Genomic DNA, 26024 nt, shown 5'->3' with positions numbered 1-26024 from the left:
CATTCAGTTTTCTCACTTCCTGTTTTCTGTGCCAGCATACCGCCTGTGTATTGTGTTCCAGTTATTTCCATGTATCATTAGTCAGACTAAGTTCAGCTGTGTACTCACTGGTCTCCAATCGTCATCATCAGTCAGAGTATTTAAGTCCTCAGTTTCCTTCTGTTCACTGTCGCGTCATTGATGTTATGTTGTTGCTGTTAGGTTGTCCCAGTTCTGTCAGTTCTGTCAGTCAGTCTTTCATTCAGTCAGCCGTCCAGCCAACCAGCCATTTCCTACTTCTGTTCTGTTCACTCTGTCTACAATAAACACCAACCTTCACCCACCTGTGAGTCCAGCGTTTGGGTCCTCCTTCCCGCATCCGCACTGCAACTCCTGACAGACGCAAAGTCACTGGATTGTTGTTTATAGCCCAGTGTGAGACAGTTCCACTGCATGCCAAGGGTTAGCGTTTGAAGGCCACTACTGCTCTTTGACAGCCAGAGGTCACTAGCTGTGGACCTGGCTGCAGGTGGAAGATGTTCAGTGGTAGCGGAAATATTACAGGACCATTGACTTATCTCAAATCCTCCTTCTGCTAACAACTGTTCCAGGCTGTCCACCAAGCACTTGGCCTCTTCTGCTTTGGTCATACATTTTTGTCAACATAAAATGACTCGACTATGTTAGCCAGGTTGGTGGTTACATCCCTGCTCTCCTTGACATGGCGTTGAAAGGCCTATACTGCACAACAAGGGCTGCAATTTCTCCCTAATGTTAATACTTGCCACTCATATACGGATGGCTCCTCTTCTCTGTGCATCTCTTTCCAGAGGAAGCGCAAGAGTGGTCTGTCTTGGGGTGATAGGCGTACTTGGTGGAACATTCCTTTAATTTCGCCACTCACGGCCACAGCGTGCTGGCAAAATAAAATGAGTACACCAAGGAGTGAAGGAACTAGGGCCTTGGTAAAAGCTGGTCATCCAGTGACCGACCATGGTATTGCAATGAACAGTTAAAGACTATCCTGTTCTTACCATTATGCTGCACCATGTGATGTGCAATAAAACACGATTCCTCTGTCTGGCCAGCTTCTTTCAATGAGATCTTGGCTACGTAGTCTTCCTGTTCCAGTTTGTGGATTTCAGAGCAGCAGGAATCTGCCTGGCTGGGGGCCCAAGCAAGCCTACATTCAGTGCCGCAAAGACTAGATATTACAGCTTCCTTTGGGGCATAAAGACTGGTGATGGGTGTCCACTGCAGCAAAGGTCTGGCATAAGATAATGCAAAAGCATCGAAGGCAATTGCATCTCCTATTTTCAGTGCTGGAGTTCTTCAGATTGCACTCAACTCTGACTCGACTGGCTGTCTTGGCTGGCCATACTTCTGCTCTACATTCAAAACACGCAAGGACACTATACAATAGATAAAAACACATAATAGAACAATAACACAATGAAGAACAATAAAACAAAAGCACAAGATAAAATTAACAAACAGTGGGTTCACAGTGAATATGCAGATGTGAACAGATGGGTTTTGAGTTGAGATGTAAACTGGGAGAGGGCACCAGTGTTTCCTATATGTGGGGGTAGAGAGTTCCACAGCCTGGGAGCAGAGCAGCTAAAAGCTCTGCTTCCCATGGTGGTGAGGCGGAAGCAAGGCACAGAAAGCTGGATAGAAGAAGAAGATTGAAGTGAGCGTCAGAAAAGGTAGCGCTTAACAGGTCAGACACGTAAGGAGGTGCGAGGTTATGAATGGCCTTGAAGGTGAACAGAAGAAGTTTGTATATTATCCGGAATTTCACTGGGAGCCAGTGAAGTTCCTGAAGAACAGGGCTGATGTGCTGGTAGGAGGGGTTCTGGTGATAATGCGAGCAGCAGAGTTCTGAACCAGTTGAAGCTTATGGAGGGATTTTTGGGGGAGACCATGCAAAAGAGAATTGCAGTAGTCAATACGGAAGGTAACAAGACTGTGGACAAGAATGGACGTAGACTGGGTGGAAAGAGAAGGAAGCAATCTGTTAATGTTGCGTAGATGGAAATAGATGTGATGTGAGATTTATAGGAAAGTGAACTGTCTAGGATGACACCAAGGCTCTTAACCTGAGGAGAAGGGAAAACTGAGTTATGGATAGTGAGTGAGAAACGGTTCGCCTTCGAAAGGTTGGATTTGGTGAGAATAAGGAGGATTTCAGTTTTTCCTCATTGAGCTTGAAGAAAATTAGAGCTAAACCAGGATTTAAATTCAGATAGACATTCTGTTAGAGAGAAGGTGGGAGGGAGGAATCAGGTCCGCAGGAGAAATATGACTGGATGTCATCAGCAAGTGAAAGTGAAGATCAAATTTGCGGAAAATGGTACCTAGAGGGAGGATGTATATTATGAAGAGAAGAGGGCCTAAGACTGGACCTTGGGGTACACCAGAAGTGACCAGGAATAGACAAGAGCAGAATGATTTCAGTTGAATAAACTGGGAGCGGTCAAGGAGATATGATTGAAACCAGGCTAGGGGTGTGTCAGAGATGCCGAGAGAGGAAAGTCTGTTTACAAGGACGGAAGGAGAGATGGTGTCGAAGGCTGAGCTCAGATCCAAGAGGATGAGAATGGTGAGAAGACCAGAGTCAGCTCCGATTACAAGATCATTAGTGACTTTAAGTAAAGCAGTTTCTGTACTGTGACATGAACGAAAACCAGATTGAAATCTCTCGTAGATGTTATTATTAACCAGGTGTGAATGAAGTTCAGCTGCAACTACTTTTTCGAGTATTTTAGAGATGAAGGGCAGATTAGAAATCAGACGGAGGTTGTTAAAGTTGTTACGGTCTAAAGAAGGTTTTTTCAGTATGGGAGTGACTGAAGCAATCTTGAATAAAGAGGGAACGATACCGCTGGTGAGTGAAGACTGGATGATAGCAAAGATGAGTGGGAGTAAGCAAGAGAGGCAGGATTTCCCTGTAGACATAGGGTCAAGATGACATGTGGCAGGCTTTGACCTACATATAAACTCAGAAATAGCAGATAAATAAGGAAGATGAAAAGTGGAAAACAGCTCAAAATAGAGAAAAGGTTCTGGAGAGGGGATAGACACAACATTTGAACTGAGTTGCTGGTGAATGTTATTAATTTTTGTACTAAAGGAACAGCATCAAGGAGTTACGGGTTTCAGAAGAATAGAAGTGTGGTGGTAAAGCGCTGGGGGGTTGAATTTGTTTTTTTGAGAACTGAAAACAAAATCCTTGCGTTACCCTCATAAGAACTGACAATACCTGAGTAGAAACTTTGTTTGGCCTTGTTGATGGAGTCTTTATACTGAAGTACATGGAATTTGTAGATTTCTGCATCAACAATTAAACCAGATTTCTTGTATCTACCTGGTGTCATTTTCTTTCTCTAGCTGCCGAGCTTTGGCCTTTAATGCTCGGAGGTCAGAGGTAAACAAGGGAGCAGAGCGAGCGAAGGAAACAGAGTGAGCTTTTACAGGAGCCAAAGAATCAAGGACATTGAGTAAACAATTATTATAATATAACAACAAATCACCAGGAGTAGAATAGAAGTCCGTCCATCCATCCATTCGCTTCCGCTTATCCTTTTCAGGGTCGCGGGGGGCGCTGGAGCCTATCCCAGCTGTCATAGGGCGACAGGCGGGGTACACCCTGGACAGGTCGCCAGTCTGTCACAGGGCCAACACACAGGGACAGACAACCATTCACTCGCACATTCACACCTAGTGGCTCCGGCTTCCTCCCACCGTCCAAAGACATGCAGCTTGTGGGGATAGGTTAATTGGATAATCCAAATTGCCACTAAGTTTGAATGTGCGAGTGAATGTGAGTGTGAATGGTTGTTTGTCTCTGTGTGTTGGCCCTGCGACAGATTGGCGACCTGTCCAGGGTGTACCCCGCCTCTCGCCCTATGACAGCCTGGGATAGGCTCCAGCGCCCCCCGCGACCCTGAAAAGGATAAGCGGAAGTGAATGGATGGATGGATAGAGGAAAATCCTGCGGGACCCACAATGGATGTATCTCCAACAAGGCTGGAAAGTGATGTCCGGGTGGTAGTGGAGCTCTGCCGGTGAAGGGAGCGACAGCTGACCGCAAAGGCGCAGGAGCTCAGTGGCCGTATAGCGGAGCAGTCCAGCCATAGGAGCCAGACGAGCATCAGGAGAATCCACAATAGTGCCGACCAGCTCAAAAACATCTTCGCCCACATCTTGGACGATGTGGAGGAAAAGGAGCCGTGCTGGCCGGAGCGATGAATGGGTAGTCTAAAATAGCTCAAACAGTTAAGCTAGTGCAGCTCACTGGGAATAAGATGTCAGAGCACATTCAGCTGAAATAGCAGACGTTGAGGAAAATTGTTACAAATCAATATCTGGCAGAGATTGATCTGGCCTGAGTGTGAATGTCCCTTTTCATTCAAATCTGAATCCAAATAATCCAAATAATCGAAAATGTACCGGTGAGTAGCGACAGCCAGATGCACCAGCGTTGACTCAAGCCGGAAGTTCAAGTTGTGTTTGCCATTTGTAAAGCACTAGGGAGTTTTAAATGCCTGGCTAAGAAACACCTGATTTTTATACTGCTCACCAAGGTGGGTGTGACTACTCAGCAGGTCGTCCAATGCCATCTTGAGTAGAGCAAAATCACTCTCCCTTCCACTTTCAAATACCGGTAATGTAGGTCTGGGAATGCCATAAACAGAAGCAATTAGAAGTTCTGGTCCAGCGGATGGAATATGACTAGTATGGAGGGATAGACAGCATTAACCGGCAGTGTTTGAAGAGTAGGGATGATTGAAGGCTGGCCTGAACTGAACTGAACAGACTGAGCCACCGGTGGGACTGGTGCTATGCTCGCGGATGTGGAGATGGAAACCAAAGGTCCAGAGTCGATTTGCCTTGCCAAGCCAGGTGACCGAGTAGCTGAAGATGCAGCCACAGCTGACCTCCCTGGAGAAATAACTTCAGGACCCAGTGGGTGTTGTACAGAGGCCGCAGGGGTACCTCTCATGAATAATGCCAGTGGCCCAGCGGCAGGTGTTGGGACAGATGTTCCCATTTAGCAGTATTGGTAGGAACATTATGGTAAACTGGGGGACACTCATAGCAATTTGAGCATGCCCTGTCCTTATTTGGGAGGGTGAAGCTAGCGTACGGAAGCTGTCTGTGAAAATTGTGGCATTTCTGGTGAGATATCGCTCCTCTCTGACTTGAGGAGAGAAGTAAGAGGTTTGGCTCTTTCCAACTCTTTCTCTGCTTCCTTTAAACGGTGACTCCTGTCAAAGCGCTTAGTTAAGGTCTCCCTGCCCTGTGGTGCCTCCTCCTGCATTCATTGAGCTTCTCTCACCTGGGTCTAACGTTGCTGATATTCCAAATCAGCCTGAGTCCTCTTCAAACTGTTGACAGAGATTATCAAGCTCCATTTGTTTCATTCTCTCCTCCAAAAGTGCAGTCTTTTTTAGGGGAGATCTCCAGTGCATGGTAAGCCTCAGAATCTCCATCTAAACCATGCTGCTGAAGCTGAAAGGGCTGAAAGGGGGTGGCTGTGGGGTGGCTGTAGCTCAGGTGGCAGAGCAGATCAGCCACTAACCAGAAGGTCGGCGGTTCGATCCCAGGCTGCATGCCAAATATCCTTGGGCAAGATACTAACCCCATGTTGCTCTCCGATGCATCCATCGGAGTGTGGATGTGTATGAATGTTAGATACTTAGCACTTAAGCTTAGAAGTGATTGTGTGAATGAATTAGTTGTATAAAGTGCTTTGAGTGCTCAGACAGAGTAGAAAAGCGCTATATAAGAACCAGTCCATTTACCACGAAAGGGCAAACAGCCATGTGATGGCGATTAAACCTTTTGTCACTGCTAGGCTGACACCTTTATGTTATATCATTTCACATCTGTGGCTATTCTCAACCATGAGCTTAATTAGGCTTCAAATAGGGCTGCAAAATGGTGGTGAGGTGGAGTCATTGCTTTTCAGCTTGATGTGTATAGAAAATTAGCTTGTCTGTATCAATGACATGCTGTTCAAACATGACCGTATTAGTCCTGTTCTGATGTGTTAATTAGCTGGCATAACCTTTGATCTCAGACTGGGATTGATCTTCTTTAATCAAGGATTAATGATGTCTAAAGACTTGTAATTAACCAGCAGAGGATATGCCTCATGAAGAGAGGCCTAAAGAGAAGAGGAAAATGAAAGCATACAGAGTGGATGGCTGTATTGTCAGGATATCTGTGTAGATTGAAAGCTGTGGGGCCTAGACTGCAGAAAACAGTTAAAACACCCAAGTACACATGATGAAAGTCTTCTATAAAGCATTTGTTTTTGCAATCATCCATATGGACTAGTCCTCAAACATAAATCACTTCTGTTAATGAATCTCACCAAAAGCACACAAAAAATGCTAATGAAAAAGTGATTTATCTTATTTTAAGCGGGATGGTAAACATTTGGTTCACATATGGAAGTCTAGAGGGAGCCAATTATAAAATATAATCACATATGCAATGCAGCCCAAACCTTTCTAGGTGATATTCGACATGCATTTGCTTTATGCATCAAATGCAGTCAGTTCAGGTCATTAAATACTTTCATTTTAACACATTTAACAGGTTCTCTGAGGGTTCCCTACTAGAAAGTCAGTATAGTGTCTGGATGACCTCATTTGAGAACAGAGCAGGAGAATTCACAACGAGTGTCCGACATCATATATGCTGGACACATGAACCCTTGTCCTGTTAGCTGTGAGACTTTTGAACAATGTCTAAACCCTGATCTTCCCATCATTTCCTGGCATTGATGTCTGAGAGCAGCTTTAGTTTTATTAGAGATCGCATCATTTTAATTAAAGACTTGAAATGCTGATCATGCAGGACATTTGACCAAGAATGCTCTTTAACAGATCTTTTGTCTCATTAATTTTCTGTTGTGCCATCAGTTGAATCTAAACCCTCTGTATGTTTTCTTCTTTCTAGAGTTAAATAACATCACTGAACTGCTGGTCCTCAAGTTTATGCATACGGAGTGGAGCAGCATCTGTTGTTGGAATGGTCATGTCTGTTAGCTGTAAACATAGGTAAGGTAAGAATTCGCACTTGCATTTATGGACTCCATTCATCCATAATTATACAACATACATGCATTATTTGTTGTTGTATATTTACGTATACAACATCCATTCCTACAACATTCATCCCTATTTATTCCTGTACCACACACACAAATAACTGACTCTAAACTAATGGGTTCAATCCTAAACCACAGTATTGTGACCCATTATAATAGTTAAGTAGCTTTCATACAAGGTACACAAGGTATACATTTGAGTCTTCCTACAGATAAATTTGCCTGACTTGTAGTTAGAATACTTTTCAAGTATTTCCATTATCAGACTAATTCATGCAAAATTATAATATATATATATATATATATATATATATATATATATATATATATATATATATATATATATATATATATATATATATATATATAGGTCCCCTCATCCTATTCATGGATGCTCAGTGTCAAAGTGTTGCTATTCAGAGAAGAGCTCGAGAGGATGTGGAGGGTGAAGGTAACGGTGGTCCCCGTGGTAATCGGAGCACTAGGTGCGGTGACTCCCAAGCTAGGCGAGTGGCTCCAGCAGATCCCGGGAATAACATCGGAGATCTCTGTCCAGAAGAGCGCAGTCCTGGGAACAGCTAAGATACTGCGCAGGGCCCTCAAGCTCCCAGGCCTCTGGTAGAGGACCCGAGCTTGAAGGATAAACCGCCCGCAGGGGCGTGCTGGGTGTTATATATATATATATATATATATATATATATGATTCACTATATAAAACTCTCCTGAAACTCAAGTTCATCTCAGTGTTGGGTTCAGAAATTTCTCCATTATCCTGAAAATAATTAGCCATCAAGAATTTTCGACTGTCCCATAGCCTGGCTCTAAAAGAGAGAGTTATTAGCTTTAACTCCAATAACAAGGCAAAACTCTTCCAGATATTCTTAGCATCTCAAAACTCTCGTTCCAAACAACAAATAAAACTGATCCTCTTCCAGGTAGAGGCAAAAGCAGAGCATGCCTTGCAGCTTCATAAGCAACCTGAAGCAAGTTTAGTTAACAGAAAAAGATTCCTTCTCCCCTCCACCAAGCTGCCAAAATGCTATCTACCATTACATGCAGCTGCCTCTTACCTCTAATTCAGTCTATGCTGTTGGCCCCACAATATCAGTTCCATTCTTAACCATTCCTCCATTACAGCTTTCCTCTGCTACCATATCTGACACCCAGATTCCAGTTTTTCAGTCCTCCATCCAACTACAGCTTCCATTATCCTACTCAAAAGCCCACTTAGCTCCAAGTGCCCTCCCAAAACTCCTGAACCCATATTGTTAGCATGCTAGCAAGATAGCATGCTACTGCAACAAAGTATAGATCAGAATGTTACATCCACCATGCACTTCGGAGACTGCACAATTTGCAGTAATTTCAACAACTTTGGATGCTCAGTGTCAAAGTGTTGCTACCTTCATTCCAGTGGCCATTTCTGCCCAGCCTGCCCACACATTCCCACTAAGCAATTACGACTTACTATTAGTATTCAACCAACGAAAGAAGCCTTAAAAAATTATCTAAACCATATTTCATCAATTTTTCAATAAAAGGTTTTTCATGAAAGACGTTTACGAGGGATTCATGATTAGGCCTTTCCTTAATCGCCTTTTCTCAACAGTTTATTAGGCACTGCAACCAAAAAAATATTCCAGAAAAAAATCATTATAGATATCAGACTCATCCCAAACAATAATAGCTTAATTCCTAGAGATGACTTTTCCCTGAAATGCAAATAATCGTAGGTCACGCTAGTCAAAATTACAAGCGCCTTCAAAGTCCTGCCAATCCACCCTGAATTCAGGTTCCTCTTTAGAATCAAATGGAAGGCAGTTTGCTATTTTAGAGTTGGGCTTACATTTGGAAAGACAGCAGCCCCAAAATGTTCAGCTGTCTTTCCAAAGCCTTGTGCTGGATAATTACCAACAAGACAACAACCAGATGTTGCCATATCTAATTTATGAAATTTCCCCTTGTGGGACTAATAAAGGTATATCAAATCATATCTGGTCCATCTGATGATTTTCGAGTTTTTATCAGCCTGGATTTATCTCCTCCCACATCACCTCCAGCGCAAGGGTTAACCACCCTGATGTCAGTTTTCACTTAATTAAGCAATCTCTTGTCAGAAGACAAAACAGAAGGCCCTTGGACATCCCTGTAGTGTCCTGGCATGACCCTCAACACTATTTGGTTTCAGGCTTCTATGCCCTTGGAGAAACTCAGTGACATTAAACCCCCCAAAAACTTTTGACTTGCTCACTCTTGCACCAAACAGCAGCAGAAAGATTAATCCTTATTCACTAAACATGATCTCTGATAACAACGAGACGGCCTACCTGAAGGAGATTAGGAATCTGGAGAACTGGTGCCAGAGGAGCAACCTCCTTCTAAACGTCAGTAAGACAAAGGAGCTGATAGTGGACTTCAGCACTAAGCAGGAGAGGAACTACCAGACCCCTGTCATCAACGAGTGCCCAGTGGAGAGAGTGGACAGCTTCAAATACCTCGGAGTTCACATCACGCAGGACCTGTCATGGTCCTGTCACATCAACACCGTGGTGAAAAAGGCTCGTCAGCGTCTCTACCACCTCAGACGCATGAGAGACTTCCAACTGCCCTCCAAGGTGCTCAGGAACTTTTACTCGTGCACCATAGAGAGCATCCTGACGGGAAACATCTTAACCTGGTTCGGGAACAGCACCATGCAGGACAGACGAGCTCTACAGAGGGTTGTGCGATCAGCTGAGCGCACCATCCGCTCCGAGCTCCCTGACCTGCACTCAATCTACAGCAGGCGGTGCTGGACCAAGGCCAGGAAGATGGTGAAGGACCTCAGCCATCCCAACAACAGACTGTTCTCTCTGCTGAGGTCAGGAAAGCGATTCCGCTCCCTGAAGACCAACACAGAGAGACTGAGGAGGAGCTTCTTCCCGCAGGCGATACGGTCTCTCAATCACACCACCACACAGTACTGACCCACACATAGAATTCTTACACACACACACTGGACATTCTGGACATTGTCTTCACTTCATCTGTCCTCTGTCAGTGCGCCCCAGGGTGGCTGTGGCTACATTGTAGCTTGCCATCACCAGTGTGTGAATGTGTGTATGAATGGGTGGATGACAGGTTGTGTAAAGCGCTTTGGGGTCCTTAGGGACTAGAAAAGCGCTATACAAATACAGGCCATTTACCATTTACCATTCATCACTTAAATCACTTTAAGCATATTTGCACTGCACAAGACATAATGTGGATTGCACAACACTGGTCACTATATTCTTCATTTCCAGTTAATACTTGTACAGCTGCTGTTATTGTGTATATATATATATTTATTTATATTTCTTCATACATTCTTATATAGTTCTATACTGTGTTTTGTGTATTTTGTTGTACAGTTATTTTATTTTCAACTTTAATTTATATATTTTCTTATTCTTTCCCAGTTAAATTTACCCTTCATTCTAATTTGTGTTGTACAGTTATTTCATTTTTAACCTTAATTTATATTTTATTCCTTCCTAGTTAAATTTACCCTTTTTAATTTTTCATATTTATTTCCTATCTCATTCATAGCCTTTTCCTTTTTTTTTCTTTAGGTCACGAGCAGTTGTCTAAGCATTTCACTGCATATCGTACTGTGTATGACTGTGTACGTGACAAATAAAATTTGAATTTTGAATTTGAATAGCAAAGGCTGAAGCAACTCCCCATCTATCATGTCCTTCATGCATCACTTTACGTGGCTGTCGGTCACCCACCAATTCTTACTCAGAGCAGATGATGTTCCAGGCCGTCTCTTGTTGTCTCTTTCTCCAGACAGATCCTTGCCCCACATGCAGAATTAGACACAATCCAAGTACTTTAATATTCACCCATAATATTTAAGATTTAAACCCTAGCTTTGCAGAGGTCATTAGCTTAATCTCAGGAAGCCATCATTAACAGCCTTACTCACAGCACTTTGCCCACTGACTGAACCTCTTGGAATTCATTTCATTCCTTTCGTTCCTGTTTCAACCTACTCTTTCCGTCCTTCAAGATCATTACATTGCGTAGTTTTTTCCTCAAATACACATCAAACCCTTTCTATCAAAATCCCCACAATAAAATCTTACCTTAGTTGCATTTCTTCTTCAAAATCTCTCACAGATTCCCCTTGCTTATTTCTCCACGTTACCTCAGCTATCACTACTCATTGAAAAACTCCAGTATCAGAAGCTCCCTTCAACTTCTCTTCATCTTTGTAATTTGACCAAATTACAAATTTCAGATCATCACCTCTACATCAATGACCTTCACTTAATCTTCAAATGTTTGCCTCACATTCTCCAAAGAAGTAAGAAGTAACCAGTCAGGGCACCCCCTGTCCATATTGTATGTCAACAGAAAGTTACTCCTGAGCCCTCTCGAGCCCATTACCAACAGCTTTAAAATGTCATCATGCTTCCCCTTCATATCCTCTGTTTACCACTAGGTATGGCCAGGTTGCTTCCTCATTCAGTTTCTCTCAAACTTCAACTTTTTTCATTGTCCCGAATTTCTCCTGATCGCTTTTCCCAACATTTTTTCTGTATGAGTACGGAGGGCTACAGGCTAGGCTAAAGCTACCACCACACCGGCTGCCTTTACCCAGCATTTTCCTCGCCAATGTCCGTTCTCTGGCAAACAAAATGGATGAGATACGGCTCTCTATCACCAACAACAGACCAGGGTTTTAATAGTTTTGCAATTTTCATTAGTTTTTATTTTTATTTAGTTTTGACTTCAGATTTTCAATTTTATATCAGTTTTAATTAGTTTTTACCAATTGTTTGCTAGTTTAGTTTAGTTTTTATTTTTTTGAAAATCCTTAGTTTCAGTTATAGTTTTAGTTGTGTTTGCAATAATTAAGTGCAACAAAATCCCAGTTTCATCATATCAGTCATGCTCTTCTGCTTATCCTTGGGTATGTTGCTATTCAAGCTACCATACCCTGCACTCTGGACAGGTCGCCTGTCTGTCGCAGGGCTAACACGCAGAGACAGACAACTCACATTCCCACCTATGGGTTCTTTAAATAAATAAATAAAGGCAGATGAACAACCATTGATACCAGGCAAATATAAAATTTATATCTTGGCCCCAATGAGACTATTAACTCTTGCAGCACCGGGTGTTCGTAATTTTGGTTCAAGTGAATTGATAAACCTTTTGAAGGCAATTGACTCACACAGTTATGTAGATATCCCCGTCCTGTTGTCTCGGGATGCATCACGCTGCCTTGCCTGGGGTTAGCTTCTGTTTTCTGGGGATGAGGTTTGAGTGCGCTCCCTTACCTTCTCAAGGTAAGCCTTCTTGTGTGAGCTTTTCAAGTGCACTTTAAGGTTTATGGGATTTTTTTCCCCTTTAGAAATGTCCCTCATAATTTGTCTCTTTCCACTACAAGACACTTGCTTTATCCAAAACACAGTCATCCATCCATCCATTCGCTTCCGCTTATCCTTTTCAGGGTCGCGGGGGGCGCTGGAGCCTATCCCAGCTGTCATAGGGCGAAAGGCGGGGTACACCCTGGACAGGTCGCCAATCTGTCGCAGGGCCAACACACAGGGACAGACAACCATTCACACTCACATTCACTCGCACATTCACACCTAGTGGCAATTTGGATTATCCAATTAACCTATCCCCACAAGCTGCATGTCTTTGGACGGTGGGAGGAAGCCAGAGTACCCGGAGAGAACCCACACAAACACGGGGAGAACATGCAAACTCCACACAGAAAGACCCCGGCCTGATGGTGGAATTGAACTCAGGACCTTCTTGCTGTGCGGCAACAGTGCTAACCACCGTGCCACCGTGCTGCCCCCAAAAAAACACAGTCATATTCAAAGTAATCCCAAATTGGACTCTGGCGCTTTCTCCCGACTTTTCCTGACATGATTCTGCGCGTGGACGGAGCAGCAACACAGACGACTCGACTAACGTACTGCCACCTGCTGGCATAATGAGACACAACAAGGAAAAAAAATCTGGAAACTAAACTTCATTTTCACCCTTGACTATTGTATGACACGCACACATCTACGAAAACTAAACACATTTTTGCTATAAATTCAGTTAATTTTAGTTAGTTTTGTGAACACTCATTACAGTTTTAGTTAGTTTTCCTTTTTTTGTTTTTATTTTTATTTCCGTTAACGAAAATGTTTTTTCACTTCTAGTTTTCGTTATTTCGTTAGTTTTCGTTAACGATAATAACCTTGCAACAGACGGATTATGGACTCAAATGTCATGTTTTTCACTGAAACATGGTTGAACAAAAGCTGTCCGGACAATGCTATTGAGTTAGCAGGACGCTACACACACCAAGCCGACAGGCTAGCAGATGACTCCGGCAAGACCAGAGGTGGAGGTTTGTGCATTTATATTAACAATGCTTGGTGCATGAACTCTACTACCACTGAGAGTCACTGCTCACCTAATGCAGTGTTTTTAATGGTCAAATGCAGACCTTATTATCTCCCCAGAGAACTCACCTCTATCATACTCACTGCAGTGCATATCCCCCTGATGCTAATGCTAGGCTGGCCATGAAAGAACTTTCTGCAGCCATTAACAAACACCAGAATAAACACCCCGAGGCTGCTTTTATTGTTGCTGGCGACTTCAACCACACCAACTTAAAGACAGTCCTCCCCAGATTCCACCAACATGTCTCCTGCCACACCAGAGGAGACAAGACTTTAGACCATGTGTATTCCAACCTGGCTGGAGCCTACAAAGCAACACCCCTCCCCCACATTGGACAATCGGACCATCTCTCCCTGTTCCTCACACCTCGGTATTCACCACTCATCCAACGTGTGAAACCTGCTGTGAGGACAATTAAAGTGTGGCCAGAGGGGACAGACGCAGTGTTCCAGGACAGATTCAAAAACACAGACTGGAATACGTTCACCCACACAGACTTGGACCAGTATGCCTCATCTGTACTGGATTACATCTCCAAAACTACAGACAGTGTCACCACCCAGAAACGGATCATCATGTACTCCAACCAGAGGCCTTGGATGAACCGGGATGTTCGTCTCCTCCTAAAGGCCCGCAACACCGCCTTTAGGTCAGGAGATGCAAACACCTACAGTACAGCCAGGGCTAAGCTAAAAAGGGGTATAAAAAAAGCCAAACACCATTACAAAAAGAAGGTAGAAGAACACTTCTCCAACTACAACCCCCGACGCATGTGGCAAGGACTCCAGACCATTACAGACTACAGGACCACCAAACCCTCCCCCGCATCCTCTGATGTCTCCTTCCTCAACGAGCTCAACAACTTTTATGCTCGTTTTGAGCGAGGGAATCCAACAACTACAACCAAAGCAGATGTGACGCCGGACCACCACCCACTGATTCTCTCCCCCACCGATGTAGGAGCGGTGCTGAGCAGGATTAATGTCCACAAGGCTGCAGGTCCTGATGGCATCCCCGGGCGTGTTCTCAGAGCGTGTTCTGGGGAGTTTGCAGGAGTCCTGACAGACATATTCAATCTGTCCTTGACCCACGCTGAGATACCGCCCTGCTTCAAATCCACCTCCATCGTCCCGATACCCAAAAACTCCAACCCACCAAGCCTCAACGACTACCGCCCAGTAGCACTCACCCCCATCATTACAAAGTGCTTAGAGCAGCTGGTCCTAGCACACTTCAAATCCTGTCTCCCCCCACCCTGGACCCCCACCAATTCACATACAGTCAGAACAGGAGCACAGAGGATCTCCATCGCACTGCACTCTGTCCTCTCACACCTGGACAACAACAACAACACCTGCGCCAGAATGCTGTTTATAGACTTCAGTTCAGCATTCAATACAATCCTCCCCTCACAACTCATCAGGAAACTGACAGACCTGGGCATCAGTTCCCTCATGTGCAAATGGTTACTGGACTTCCTGACCAACCGCCCCCAACATGTCCAGCTGGATAACCGCTGCTCATCTACAATCACAATGAACACCGGTGTAAATGGTAAATGGCCTGTATTTATATAGCGCTTTACTAGTCCCTAAGGACCCCAAAGCGCTTTACATATCCAGTCATCCACCCATTCACACACACATTCCCACACTGGTGATGGCAAGCTACATTGTAGCCACAGCCGCCCTGGGGCGCACTGACAGAGGCGAGGCTGCCGGACACTGGCGCCACCGGGCCCTCTGACCACCACCAGTAGGCAACGGGTGAAGTGTCTTGCCCAAGGACACAACGACCGAGACTGTCCAAGCCGGGGCTCGAACCGGCAACCTTCCAATTACAAGGCGAACTCCCAACTCTTGAGCCACAATCGCCCCAGTGTACCACAAGGCTGTGTGATGAGCCCTTTCCTCTACTCCCTCTTCACCCATGACTGCAGACCTACCGATGGTTCCAACATCATCATTAAGTTTGCAGATGACACCACGGTGATTGGCCTCATCAGTGACAACGATGGGAGGAGGTGGATCATCTGGCTGAGTGGTGCGACACAAACAACCTGCTGCTCAACACAGAGAAGACCAAGGAGCTCATCGTGGACTACAAGAGGAATGCTGACCCACATCCACCCATCTACATTAAAGGGACGGCTATGGAGCGTGTGAGCAGCTTCAAGTTCCTGGGAGTTCACATCTCATCTGGACGACCAACTGCTCTAAGCTGGTCAAGAAGGCTCACCAGTGCCTCTTCTTCCTGAGGACTCTGAGGAAGAACCACCTGTCCTCAGACATCCTGGTGAACTTCTATCGCTGCACCATCGAGAGCATCCTGGCCAACTGTATAACAGTCTGGGAACTGCTCTGTCTCGGACCGGAAGGCGTTGCAGAGGGTCGTGAAAACTGCCCAGCGCATCACCGGAGAACCACTTCCTGCCATAAATGACATCTACAGTAGGCGGTGTCTGAAAAGGGCTGGGAAAATCATCAAAGACCCCAGTCACCCATCACATGGACTCTTCACCCTCCTGCCCTCTTGGAGGCGCTACAGGAGCCTCCAGACTAAGACCACCAGGTACCGGAACAGCTTCTTCCCCACAGCTGTCAGACTCCTGAACTCTGCCACCTGACATCTGACCCATGTCAAAATAATGGAATGAACATACACACACCCACAACCACTAGCACTTTATATAGCCTCTGTAGAAATTAGCCACATATTTCACTTATCTTAACTGCACTACTGTATAATTCTGTGTAAATAATCATTCTGTACAATACGATAATTATAATTCTACAACTGTTTATAACTGTTTATAACATGCATATTTCTGTATAGCTTTATATTTCATATTTCTGTATAGTTTCATATTTATATCCTGTTCATAGCCTGCAGATAGCTTGTATACCCACTACAGCCTGTACATACTTATAGTTATAGCATATTCATAACATACATTCATACCGTGTACATTGTAACATACCCATAGTAGACCCATTTTTGTACCCTCATACCTATAACAGACCCTCCATCCATCCATCCATTCATTCGCTTCCACTTATCCTTTTCAGGGCCGCGGGGGGGGGGGCTGGAGCCTATCCCAGCTGTCATAGGGCGAGAGGCGGGGTACACCCTGGACAGGTCGCCAGTCTGTCGCAGGGCCAACACACAGGGACAGACAACCATTCGCACTCACATTCACTCGCACATTCAAACTTAATGGCAATTTGGATTTTCCAATTAACCTATCCCCACAAGCTGCATGTCTTTGGACGGTGGGAGGAAGCCGGAGTACCCGGAGGGAACCCACGCAAACACGGGGAGAACATGCAAACTCCACACAGAAAGACCCCGGCCTGATGATGGAATTGAACTCAGGACCTTCTTGCTGTGCGGCAACAGTGCTAACCACCATGCCACCGTGCTGCCCTATAACAGACCCATTTCTGTAATATATCTATATACCTATATTATTGCTAATATATATTTTGTAATATATCTATATTGGCTAAAGCACTTCTGGATGGATGCAAACTGCATTTCATTGCCTTGTACTTGTGACGGATGCAATGACAATAAAGTTGAATTCTATGCTACAGTGGGGCAAAAAAGTATTTAGTCAGCCACCGATTGTGCAAGTTCCCCCACTTAAAATGATGACAGAGGTCAGTAATTTGCACCAGAGGTACACTTCAACTGTGAGAGACAGAATGTGAAAAAAAAATCCATGAATCCACATGGTAGGATTTGTAAAGAATTTATTCGTAAATTAGGGTGGAAAATAAGTATTTGGTCACCTCAAACAAGGAAAATCTCTGGCTCTCACAGACCTGTAACGTCTTCTGTAAGAAGCTTTTCTGTCCCCCACTCTTTACCTGTATGAATGGCACCTGTTTGAACTCATCATCTGTATAAAAGACACCTGTCCACAGCCTCAAACAGTCAGACTCCAAACTCCGCCATGGCCAAGACCAAAGAGCTTTCGAAGGACACCAGGAAAAGTATTGTAGACCTGCACCAGACTGGGAAGAGTGAATCTACAATAGGCAAGCAGCTTGGTGTGAAAAAATCAACTGTGGGAGCAATCATCAGAAAATGGAAGACATACAAGACCACTGATAATCTCCCTCGATCTGGGGCTCCACGCAAGATCTCATCCCGTGGGGTCAAAATGATCATGAGAACGGTGAGCAAAGATCCCAGAACCACACGGGGGGGACCTGGTGAATGACCTGCAGAGAGCTGGGACCAAAGTAACAAAGGTCACCATCAGTAACACACTACAACGGCAGGGAATCAAATCCCGCAGTGCCAGACGTGTTCCGCTGCTGAAGCCAGTGCATGTCCAGGCCCGTCTGAAGTTTGCCAGAGAGCACATGGATGATACAGCAGAGGATTGGGAGAATGTCATGTGGTCAGATGAAACCAAAGTAGAACTTTTTGGTATAAACTCAACTCGTCGTGTTTGGAGGAAGAAGAATACTGAGTTGCATCCCAAGAACACCATACCTACTGTGAAGCATGGGGGTGGAAACATCATGCTACGGGGCTGTTTTTCTGCCAAGGGGACAGGACGACTGATCCGTGTTAAGGACAGAATGAATGGGGCCATGTATCGTGAGATTTTGAGCCAAAACCTCCTTCCATCAGTGAGAACTTTGAAGATGAAACGAGGCTGGGTCTTCCAACATGACAATGATCCAAAACACACCGCCCGGGCAACAAAGGAGTGGCTCCGTAAGAAGCATTTGAAAGTCCTGGAGTGGCCTAGCCAGTCTCCAGACCTCAACCCCATAGAAAATCTGTGGCGGGAGTTGAAAGTCCGTGTTGCTCGGCGACATCACTGCTCTCGAGAAGATCTGCATGGAGGAATGGGCCAAAATACCAGCTACTGTGTGTGCAAACCTGGTGAAGACCTATAGTAAACGTTTGACCTCTGTAACATAACCTTTGTTGGCAATAACAAAGTATTGAGTTGTATTTTTGTTATTGACCAAATACTTATTTTCCACCCTGATTTACCAATAAATTCTTTACAAATCCTACCATGTGGATTCATGGATTTTTTTTTTCACATTCTGTCTCTCACAGTTGAAGTGTACCTCTGGTGCAAATTACTGACCTCTGTCATCATTTTAGGTGGGGGAACTTGCACAATCGGTGGCTGACTAAATACTTTTTTGCCCCACTGTATTCTATTCTATTCTATCTCTGCCTCATACAAGGAGATCCTTGACCACCTGACCAAGGTCATTGTAAGCCTACCAGTTATATATTCAAAACAATTTTCAAACTCTTCATAACACTCAGTTATCACTGCTTTTGGGGATGCTGGCTCTGGTCCTTACTGAGTCCTTGCCCAAACCACAGTCTCGTCCAAGATGGTCTTCATTAACATGGTAATAACTGCTATGATGGAAAGAAGGCTTAAGTCAGCTCACTTTTAAACTATACAAATATATATATATCTATATATATCTATATATATCTATATCTATATATATATATCTCCTCTGGTAGAGGACCCGAGCTTGAAGGATAAACCGCCCGCAGGGGCGTGCTGGGTGTTTATATATATATATATATATATATATATTGATATATATTGATATATATTGATGTAATAATGTGTAATGGGTATATACATATTCATTGTGAATTCATGACAACTACTGTCTGTCTGTGCCCACTGTGTTGAGAAGCACGGTAGCCCTCTTCAAATCATTAGCTTAATTGCTATAATAGTACACCAGTACATCTTCAGCTGTGATAAAATAGGAAGCTTAGAGCAGTCTCTGACCTATATTCGGCCTGCTCCAGCAGACTGTGACTATTTATTAACAAAATTCCTCTTTCCTTGAAGTTTGTGCCTTGCAGCTACAGCATGACAGTGTTAAATTGAGGGCCACCGTGTTCTATGCAACATACACTTCAAAATGTAATCCACCTCTAGCAAAGGGCCATTATATCTACAGACTCAAAAACCAGCTCATCCACTCATGTTAAAGAGAATCTGCTACTACTTTTGAAAGAAGGGAATGTTTGAAAAGCACTTCAAACCCAATTACAGTGGGGCAAAAAAGTATTTAGTCAGCCACCGATTGTGCAAGTTCCCCCACCTAAAATGATGACAGAGGTCAGTAATTTGCACCAGAGGTACACTTCAACTGTGAGAGACAGAATGTGAAAAAAAAATCCATGAATCCACATGGTAGGATTTGTAAAGAATTTATTCGTAAATTAGGGTGGAAAATAAGTATTTGGTCAATAACAAAAATACAACTCAATACTTTGTTATTGCCAACAAAGGTTATGTTACAGAGGTCAAACGTTTACTATAGGTCTTCACCAGGTTTGCACACACAGTAGCTGGTATTTTGGCCCATTCCTCCATGCAGATCTTCTCGAGAGCAGTGATGTCGCCGAGCAACACGGACTTTCAACTCCCGCCACAGATTTTCTATGGGGTTGAGGTCTGGAGACTGGCTAGGCCACTCCAGGACTTTCAAATGCTTCTTACGGAGCCACTCCTTTGTTGCCCGGGCGGTGTGTTTTGGATCATTGTCATGTTGGAAGACCCAGCCTCGTTTCATCTTCAAAGTTCTCACTGATGGAAGGAGGTTTTGGCTCAAAATCTCACGATACATGGCCCCATTCATTCTGTCCTTAACACGGATCAGTTGTCCTGTCCCCTTGGCAGAAAAACAGCCCCGTAGCATGATGTTTCCACCCCCATGCTTCACAGTAGGTATGGTGTTCTTGGGATGCAACTCAGTATTCTTCTTCCCCCAAACACGACGAGTTGAGTTTATACCAAAAAGTTCTACTTTGGTTTCATCTGACCACATGACATTCTCCCAATCCTCTGCTGTATCATCCATGTGCTCTCTGGCAAACTTCAGACGGGCCTGGACATGCACTGGCTTCAGCAGCGGAACACGTCTGGCACTGCGGGATTTGATTCCCTGCCGTTGTAGTGTGTTACTGATGGTGACCTTTGTTACTTTGGTCCCAGCTCTCTGCAGGTCATTCACCAGGTCCCCCCGTGTGGTTCTGGGATCTTTGCTCACCGTTCTCATGATCATTTTGACCCCACGGGATGAGATCTTGCGTGGAGCCCCAGATCGAGGGAGATTATCAGTGGTCTTGTATGTCTTCCATTTTCTGATGATTGCTCCCACAGTTGATTTTTTCACACCAAGCTGCTTGCCTATTGTAGATTCACTCTTCCCAGTCTGGTGCAGGTCTACAATACTTTTCCTGGTGTCCTTCGAAAGCTCTTTGGTCTTGGCCATGGCGGAGTTTGGAGTCTGACTGTTTGAGGCTGTGGACAGGTGTCTTTTATACAGATGATGAGTTCAAACAGGTGCCATTCATACAGGTAACGAGTGGGGGACAGAAAAGCTTCTTACAGAAGACGTTACAGGTCTGTGAGAGCCAGAGATTTTCCTTGTTTGAGGTGACCAAATACTTATTTTCCACCCTAATTTACGAATAAATTCTTTACAAATCCTACCATGTGGATTCATGGATTTTTTTTTCACATTCTGTCTCTCACAGTTGAAGTGTACCTCTGGTGCAAATTACTGACCTCTGTCATCATTTTAAGTGGGGGAACTTGCACAATCGGTGGCTGACTAAATACTTTTTTGCCCCACTGTATACAGGGAGTGCAGAATTATTAGGCAAGTTGTATTTTTGAGGAATAATTTTATTATTGAACAACAACCATGTTTTCAATGAATCCAAAAAACTCATTAATATCAAAGCTGAATGTTTTTGGAAGTAGTTTTTAGTTTGTTTTTAGTTTTAGCTATTTTAGGGGGATATCTGTGTGTGCAGGTGACTATTACTGTGCATAATTATTAGGCAACTTAACAAAAAACAAATATATACCCATTTCAATGATTTATTTTTACCAGTGAAACCAATATAATCAGAATCAGAATCAGAATACTTTATTGATCCCTGGGGGAAATTATTTTTTGTTAGAGTGCTCCATTATAAACCAACATAAACCAACATTAAGACAAGACAGACAATACGCTAACTAAGAATAGTATAATATATACATATATATACATACATACATAAGTCACTCATAAATAAATAGCTGGAAAAGAAACGTGTAGTTGTAGCAATAACCAGTGTGTTAAGTGGATGCGTTGTACAGGGAGATGGCCACAGGCAGGAAAGATTTCCTGTGTCGTTCAGTGGTGCTTTTCGGTAATCTCAGTCTCTCACTGAACGTGCTCCTGTGACTGACCAGCATGTCATGGAGTGGGTGGGAGGTGTTATCCAACATTGTCTTTATCTTGGACAGCATCCGCCTCTCCGACACCACCTTGAGGGAGTCCAGCTCCATCCCCACAACATTACTGGCCTTACGGATTAGTTTATTAACATCTCCACATTCACAAATATACATTTCTGACATTCAAAAACAAAACAAAAACAAATCAGCGACCAATATAGCCACCTTTCTTTGCAAGGACACTCAAAAGCCTGCCATCCATGGATTCTGTCAGTGTTTTGATCTGTTCACCATCAACATTGCGTGCAGCAGCAACCACAGCCTCCCAGACACTGTTCAGAGAGGTGTACTGTTTTCCCTCCTTGTAAATCTCACATTTGATGATGGACCACAGGTTCTCAATGGGTTCAGATCAGGTGAACAAGGAGGCCATGTCATTAGCTTTTCTTCTTTTATACCCTTTCTTGCCAGCCACGCTGTGGAGTACTTGGACGCGTGTGATGGAGCATTGTCCTGCATGAAAATCATGTTTTTCTTGAAGGATGCAGACTTCTTCCTGTACCACTGCTTGAAGAAGGTGTCTTCCAGAAACTGGCAGTAGGACTGGGAGTTGAGCTTGACTCCATCCTCAACCCGAAAAGGCCCCACAAGCTCATCTTTGATGATACCAGCCCAAACCAGTACTCCACCTCCACCTTGCTGGCGTCTGAGTCGGACTGGAGCTCTCTGCCCTTTACCAATCCAGCCACGGGCCCATCAAGACTCACTCTCATTTCATCAGTCCATAAAACCTTAGAAAAACCAGTCTTGAGATATTTCTTGGCCCAGTCTTGACGTTTCAGCTTGTGTGTCTTGTTCAGTGGTGGTCGTCTTTCAGCCTTTCTTACCTTGGCCATGTCTCTGAGTATTGCACACCTTGTGCTTTTGGGCACTCCAGTGATGTTGCAGCTCTGAAATATGGCCAAACTGGTGGCAAGTGGCATCTTGGCAGCTGCACGCTTGACTTTTCTCAGTTCATGGGCAGTTATTTTGCGCCTTGGTTTTTCCACACGCTTCTTGCGACCCTGTTGACTATTTTGAATGAAATGCTTGATTGTTCGATGATCACGCTTCAGAAGCTTTGCAATTTTGAGACTGCTGCATCCCTCTGCAAGATATCTCACTATTTTTGACTTTTCTGAGCCTGTCAAGTCCTTCTTTTGACCCATTTTGCCAAAGGAAAGGAAGTTGCCTAATAATTATGCACACCTGATATAGGGTGTTGATGTCATTAGACCACACCCCTTCTCATTACAGAGATGCACATCACCTAATATGCTTAATTGGTAGTAGGCTTTCGAGCCTATACAGCTTGGAGTAAGACAACATGCATGAAGAAGATGATGTGGACAAAATACTCATTTGCCTAATAATTCTGCACTTCCTGTATACCTTAGAATACAAATTGAAATGACTTACATATTGGCGTGGTCCTGGGTCCTTGACCCAGAATTCAGAGTTTTGGACTGTTCATGTTTAGCTAGTATTGTGTGTTAGTATTACTTAGCATTACTACATTAAGACTTAGTTATTACAAGTAGTTGAGTTTTTTTTTTGGAATTCTCTTTATTATTGTAAAGTTTCTGTGTTTAGTTTCTTGTTCTTGCTACCTTTGTTATCTGGTTTTCTTTTAGACTTTACTATTGTTTATACTTTGATCTTTAAAATTTGAGTTTATTTTCCCCAATATCTTTTTTATGTGTTGTTTAGTTACTTCATGTTTTATTTTGGTAATTATTTGTTTCCTGTGTCTCGTATTTCGTCTTACTTCCCTTGTCTTGTCATGATTAGTTTCAGCTGTTATTGTTTTCCAGGTGTTTCCACTAACAATAATTTGTCCTCATTGTGTTGATGTATATCTAGCCCAATTTTCTTTTGTTCTTTATCTGAGTGTCTGTTAACCAATCTTCAGTTTCCTGCCTGTGTATTGTGTGTCTGTTTGACATTTTGGATTTATTTATGGACTTTGGCATTCCAGCTAATAGAAGGCTGTTTTTTAGTTTATTCGTATGTGTCTGTGACTTCTGTTTGGGTCCCACCTGCCCACCTTTGACGTAAAATTAGTTTATGTCATAATGAATGCCTCAGTTTATTCAATGTATTAAATATAGGAAACAAAATAAAGACCTTTTAATTGGTTCAGTGAGATGCAAGTATGATCTCAGACAATTCACAGCTTTCTAGTTCTTATAACTGTGCACCCATCATGTGTTACACACCCTTGCAGGTAGGAACATGATTCAGGTCTGACCCTGGAGATGCCGAAGAGACGAGACATCGTTGCCATTATATTGATCGTGTTGCCTTGGACACTACTCATCACTGTTTGGCACCAGAGCACCCTCACTCCTCTGCTTACCACTCGAAAGGGTAAAAAAAAATGTGTGTTGAAAAAACTTAAGTTCAGACAGTCAAAAAAGACTGAAATTTACATCTGCAGCAAATTAAACTTTGTGGCATAGTGTAGCTTAGTGTAGTATAGTATGTCAAAGGCAGCAAGACCCAGTATATAGCAGAGAAAGAGATATCAACACTGAATAAGTCAGATACAGATTTAAAGGAACAGCTGGTCTAGAGGCAGGTTACAAAGTAGCTTGCAGTTGTACAACAACTGTGAGCAGGTTATAGAACCTTAAAGCATGCATTTTATATGAGATTTGCTCATTGGAAAATCTTATATACAAGTGTTAACTGATTTGGCCTGAGCTGTGACTGCCTTTGTGGCTTACATTTTGAGTGGAATGCATTTCTCCTAGATTCTATATGTGACATATAAATATGTTTGTTATCAACATGCCGTTATTTTTGCTATTTTGTCATTTCTTACTCGTTTTACTCAAAATACCAAGAAACTGGAGAGCTACTGAAAGTGATTAAAATGTGCAAGGGTCTCTTCTCACCCAATGCATGCTCTGTTCCTAAATGTAATCATGTTTTTTTTTAACAAATAGAGTATGGAAAACAAAAGTCTGTTGGAGGAAGGTCTTCTGCCTCCTAATGCAGTCTTTGTCTTTTGGAGAGAAAATACATTTTAAATGTTATTGTGAATGTATTTCACCTATACAGGAATGCATTTGTTAGGAGACCAGGTTGGATATAGTGCATATTTTTTATATTGTCGTCAAAGTTGTACGCAGGAAAGTAAGTTACTTCTAGTGTGTACCTCAGCAAGTGTTGAAAATATTACATCTCTTTATTGATGCAGCTTAGCATCTGATCAAAGAGTATTAACATTGTCTCACATAGTAAAATTAATTATCAAGAAATAAATCTTACTGTACAGAAATATACTGTAGCATGAATGCCAATCCATATTTGTGAGCACACAGAAGCTCATTGTAATGTGTTTTCTTACTGACTAGATGACAGGACTGATGGTCACTCCAACTCCAGAAACACCTTTGCTTTTAAGGAGTCATGCTCGCTTCAGAACCGGGACATTGTGGAGGTGGTACGCACGGAATATATATACAGCCGCCCTCCACCCTGGTCGGATATATTGCCCACTATCCACATCATCACTCCCACTTACAGCCGCCCGGTGCAGAAAGCAGAGCTGACACGGCTGGCCAACACTTTGCTTCATGTGGTCAACTTGCATTGGATCCTGGTAGAAGACTCCCAGAGGCGGACCAGTCTGGTTAGTCATCTTCTCCACAACACAGGGCTCAACTACACCCACCTCAATGTGGAGACACCTAGGAACTATAAGGTACGCGGGGACACCAGGGACCCCCGAATACCACGTGGTACCATACAGAGGAACCTAGCTCTCCGGTGGTTACGGGAGACCTTCAGCGTAAATAACAGCCAGCCTGGGGTTGTCTACTTTGCAGATGATGACAACACCTATAGCTTGGAGCTGTTTGAGGAGGTGAGGAAATTTAATTTGGCTTTCTTAATCTACGACTTCATGAAACACTTTTCCAGTGAGTTTATGGTTTTAGTTGCTAGTTACAAGTCTTATTTATATATATATATATGTGTGTGTGTGTGTGTGTGTGTGTTACACCTCACATAGGCATAGGTAACCTCCAGTAGCTAAGGAAAAAATGTGTATATCTCAAGTAATTGATGAAGGCTTGCAGAAGGTTACTGGCTTCTGTTATGTGAAAATGATTGCATAGAGGTTTCTGCACAACAAACAGGAGAAGTAAACGTTCTCAATGTTTTGTGTTGCTA

The 26024-nt window shown here is 43.5% G+C and overlaps 1 protein-coding gene across 4 annotated transcripts in view; it reads left to right on the top strand.

The window, feature by feature from the left end:
- The window catches only part of b3gat1b (beta-1,3-glucuronyltransferase 1 (glucuronosyltransferase P) b), a 58823-nt gene that overhangs the window by 25029 nt on the left and 7770 nt on the right, over positions 1–26024 (top strand). For 2 of the 4 annotated variants that reach the window (XM_086307801.1, XM_086307800.1), the window contains exons 2-4: positions 6955–7055; positions 24070–24224; positions 25205–25716. In XM_086307801.1, coding sequence (XP_086163927.1) covers positions 24101–24224; positions 25205–25716 — 636 coding nt within the window. In that variant the 5' untranslated portion in view covers positions 6955–7055; positions 24070–24100. Of the gene's footprint in view, positions 1–6954; positions 7061–24069; positions 24225–25204; positions 25717–26024 lie in introns of all 4 variants that reach the window. The other 2 variants (XM_086307804.1, XM_086307803.1) reach the window with 2 other exon arrangements.

The sequence above is a fragment of the Aulonocara sp. 'chitande type north' Nkhata Bay genome, linkage group LG10, assembly GCF_057382095.1.
Source record: "Aulonocara sp. 'chitande type north' Nkhata Bay isolate Kocher_YH1m ecotype deep benthic linkage group LG10, A_spYH_male_GT1.1, whole genome shotgun sequence".
Classification (NCBI taxonomy): domain Eukaryota; kingdom Metazoa; phylum Chordata; class Actinopteri; order Cichliformes; family Cichlidae; genus Aulonocara; species Aulonocara sp. 'chitande type north' Nkhata Bay.
Note: the sequence above shows the minus strand (reverse complement) of the source record. Positions and strands in the feature narration are given on the sequence as shown.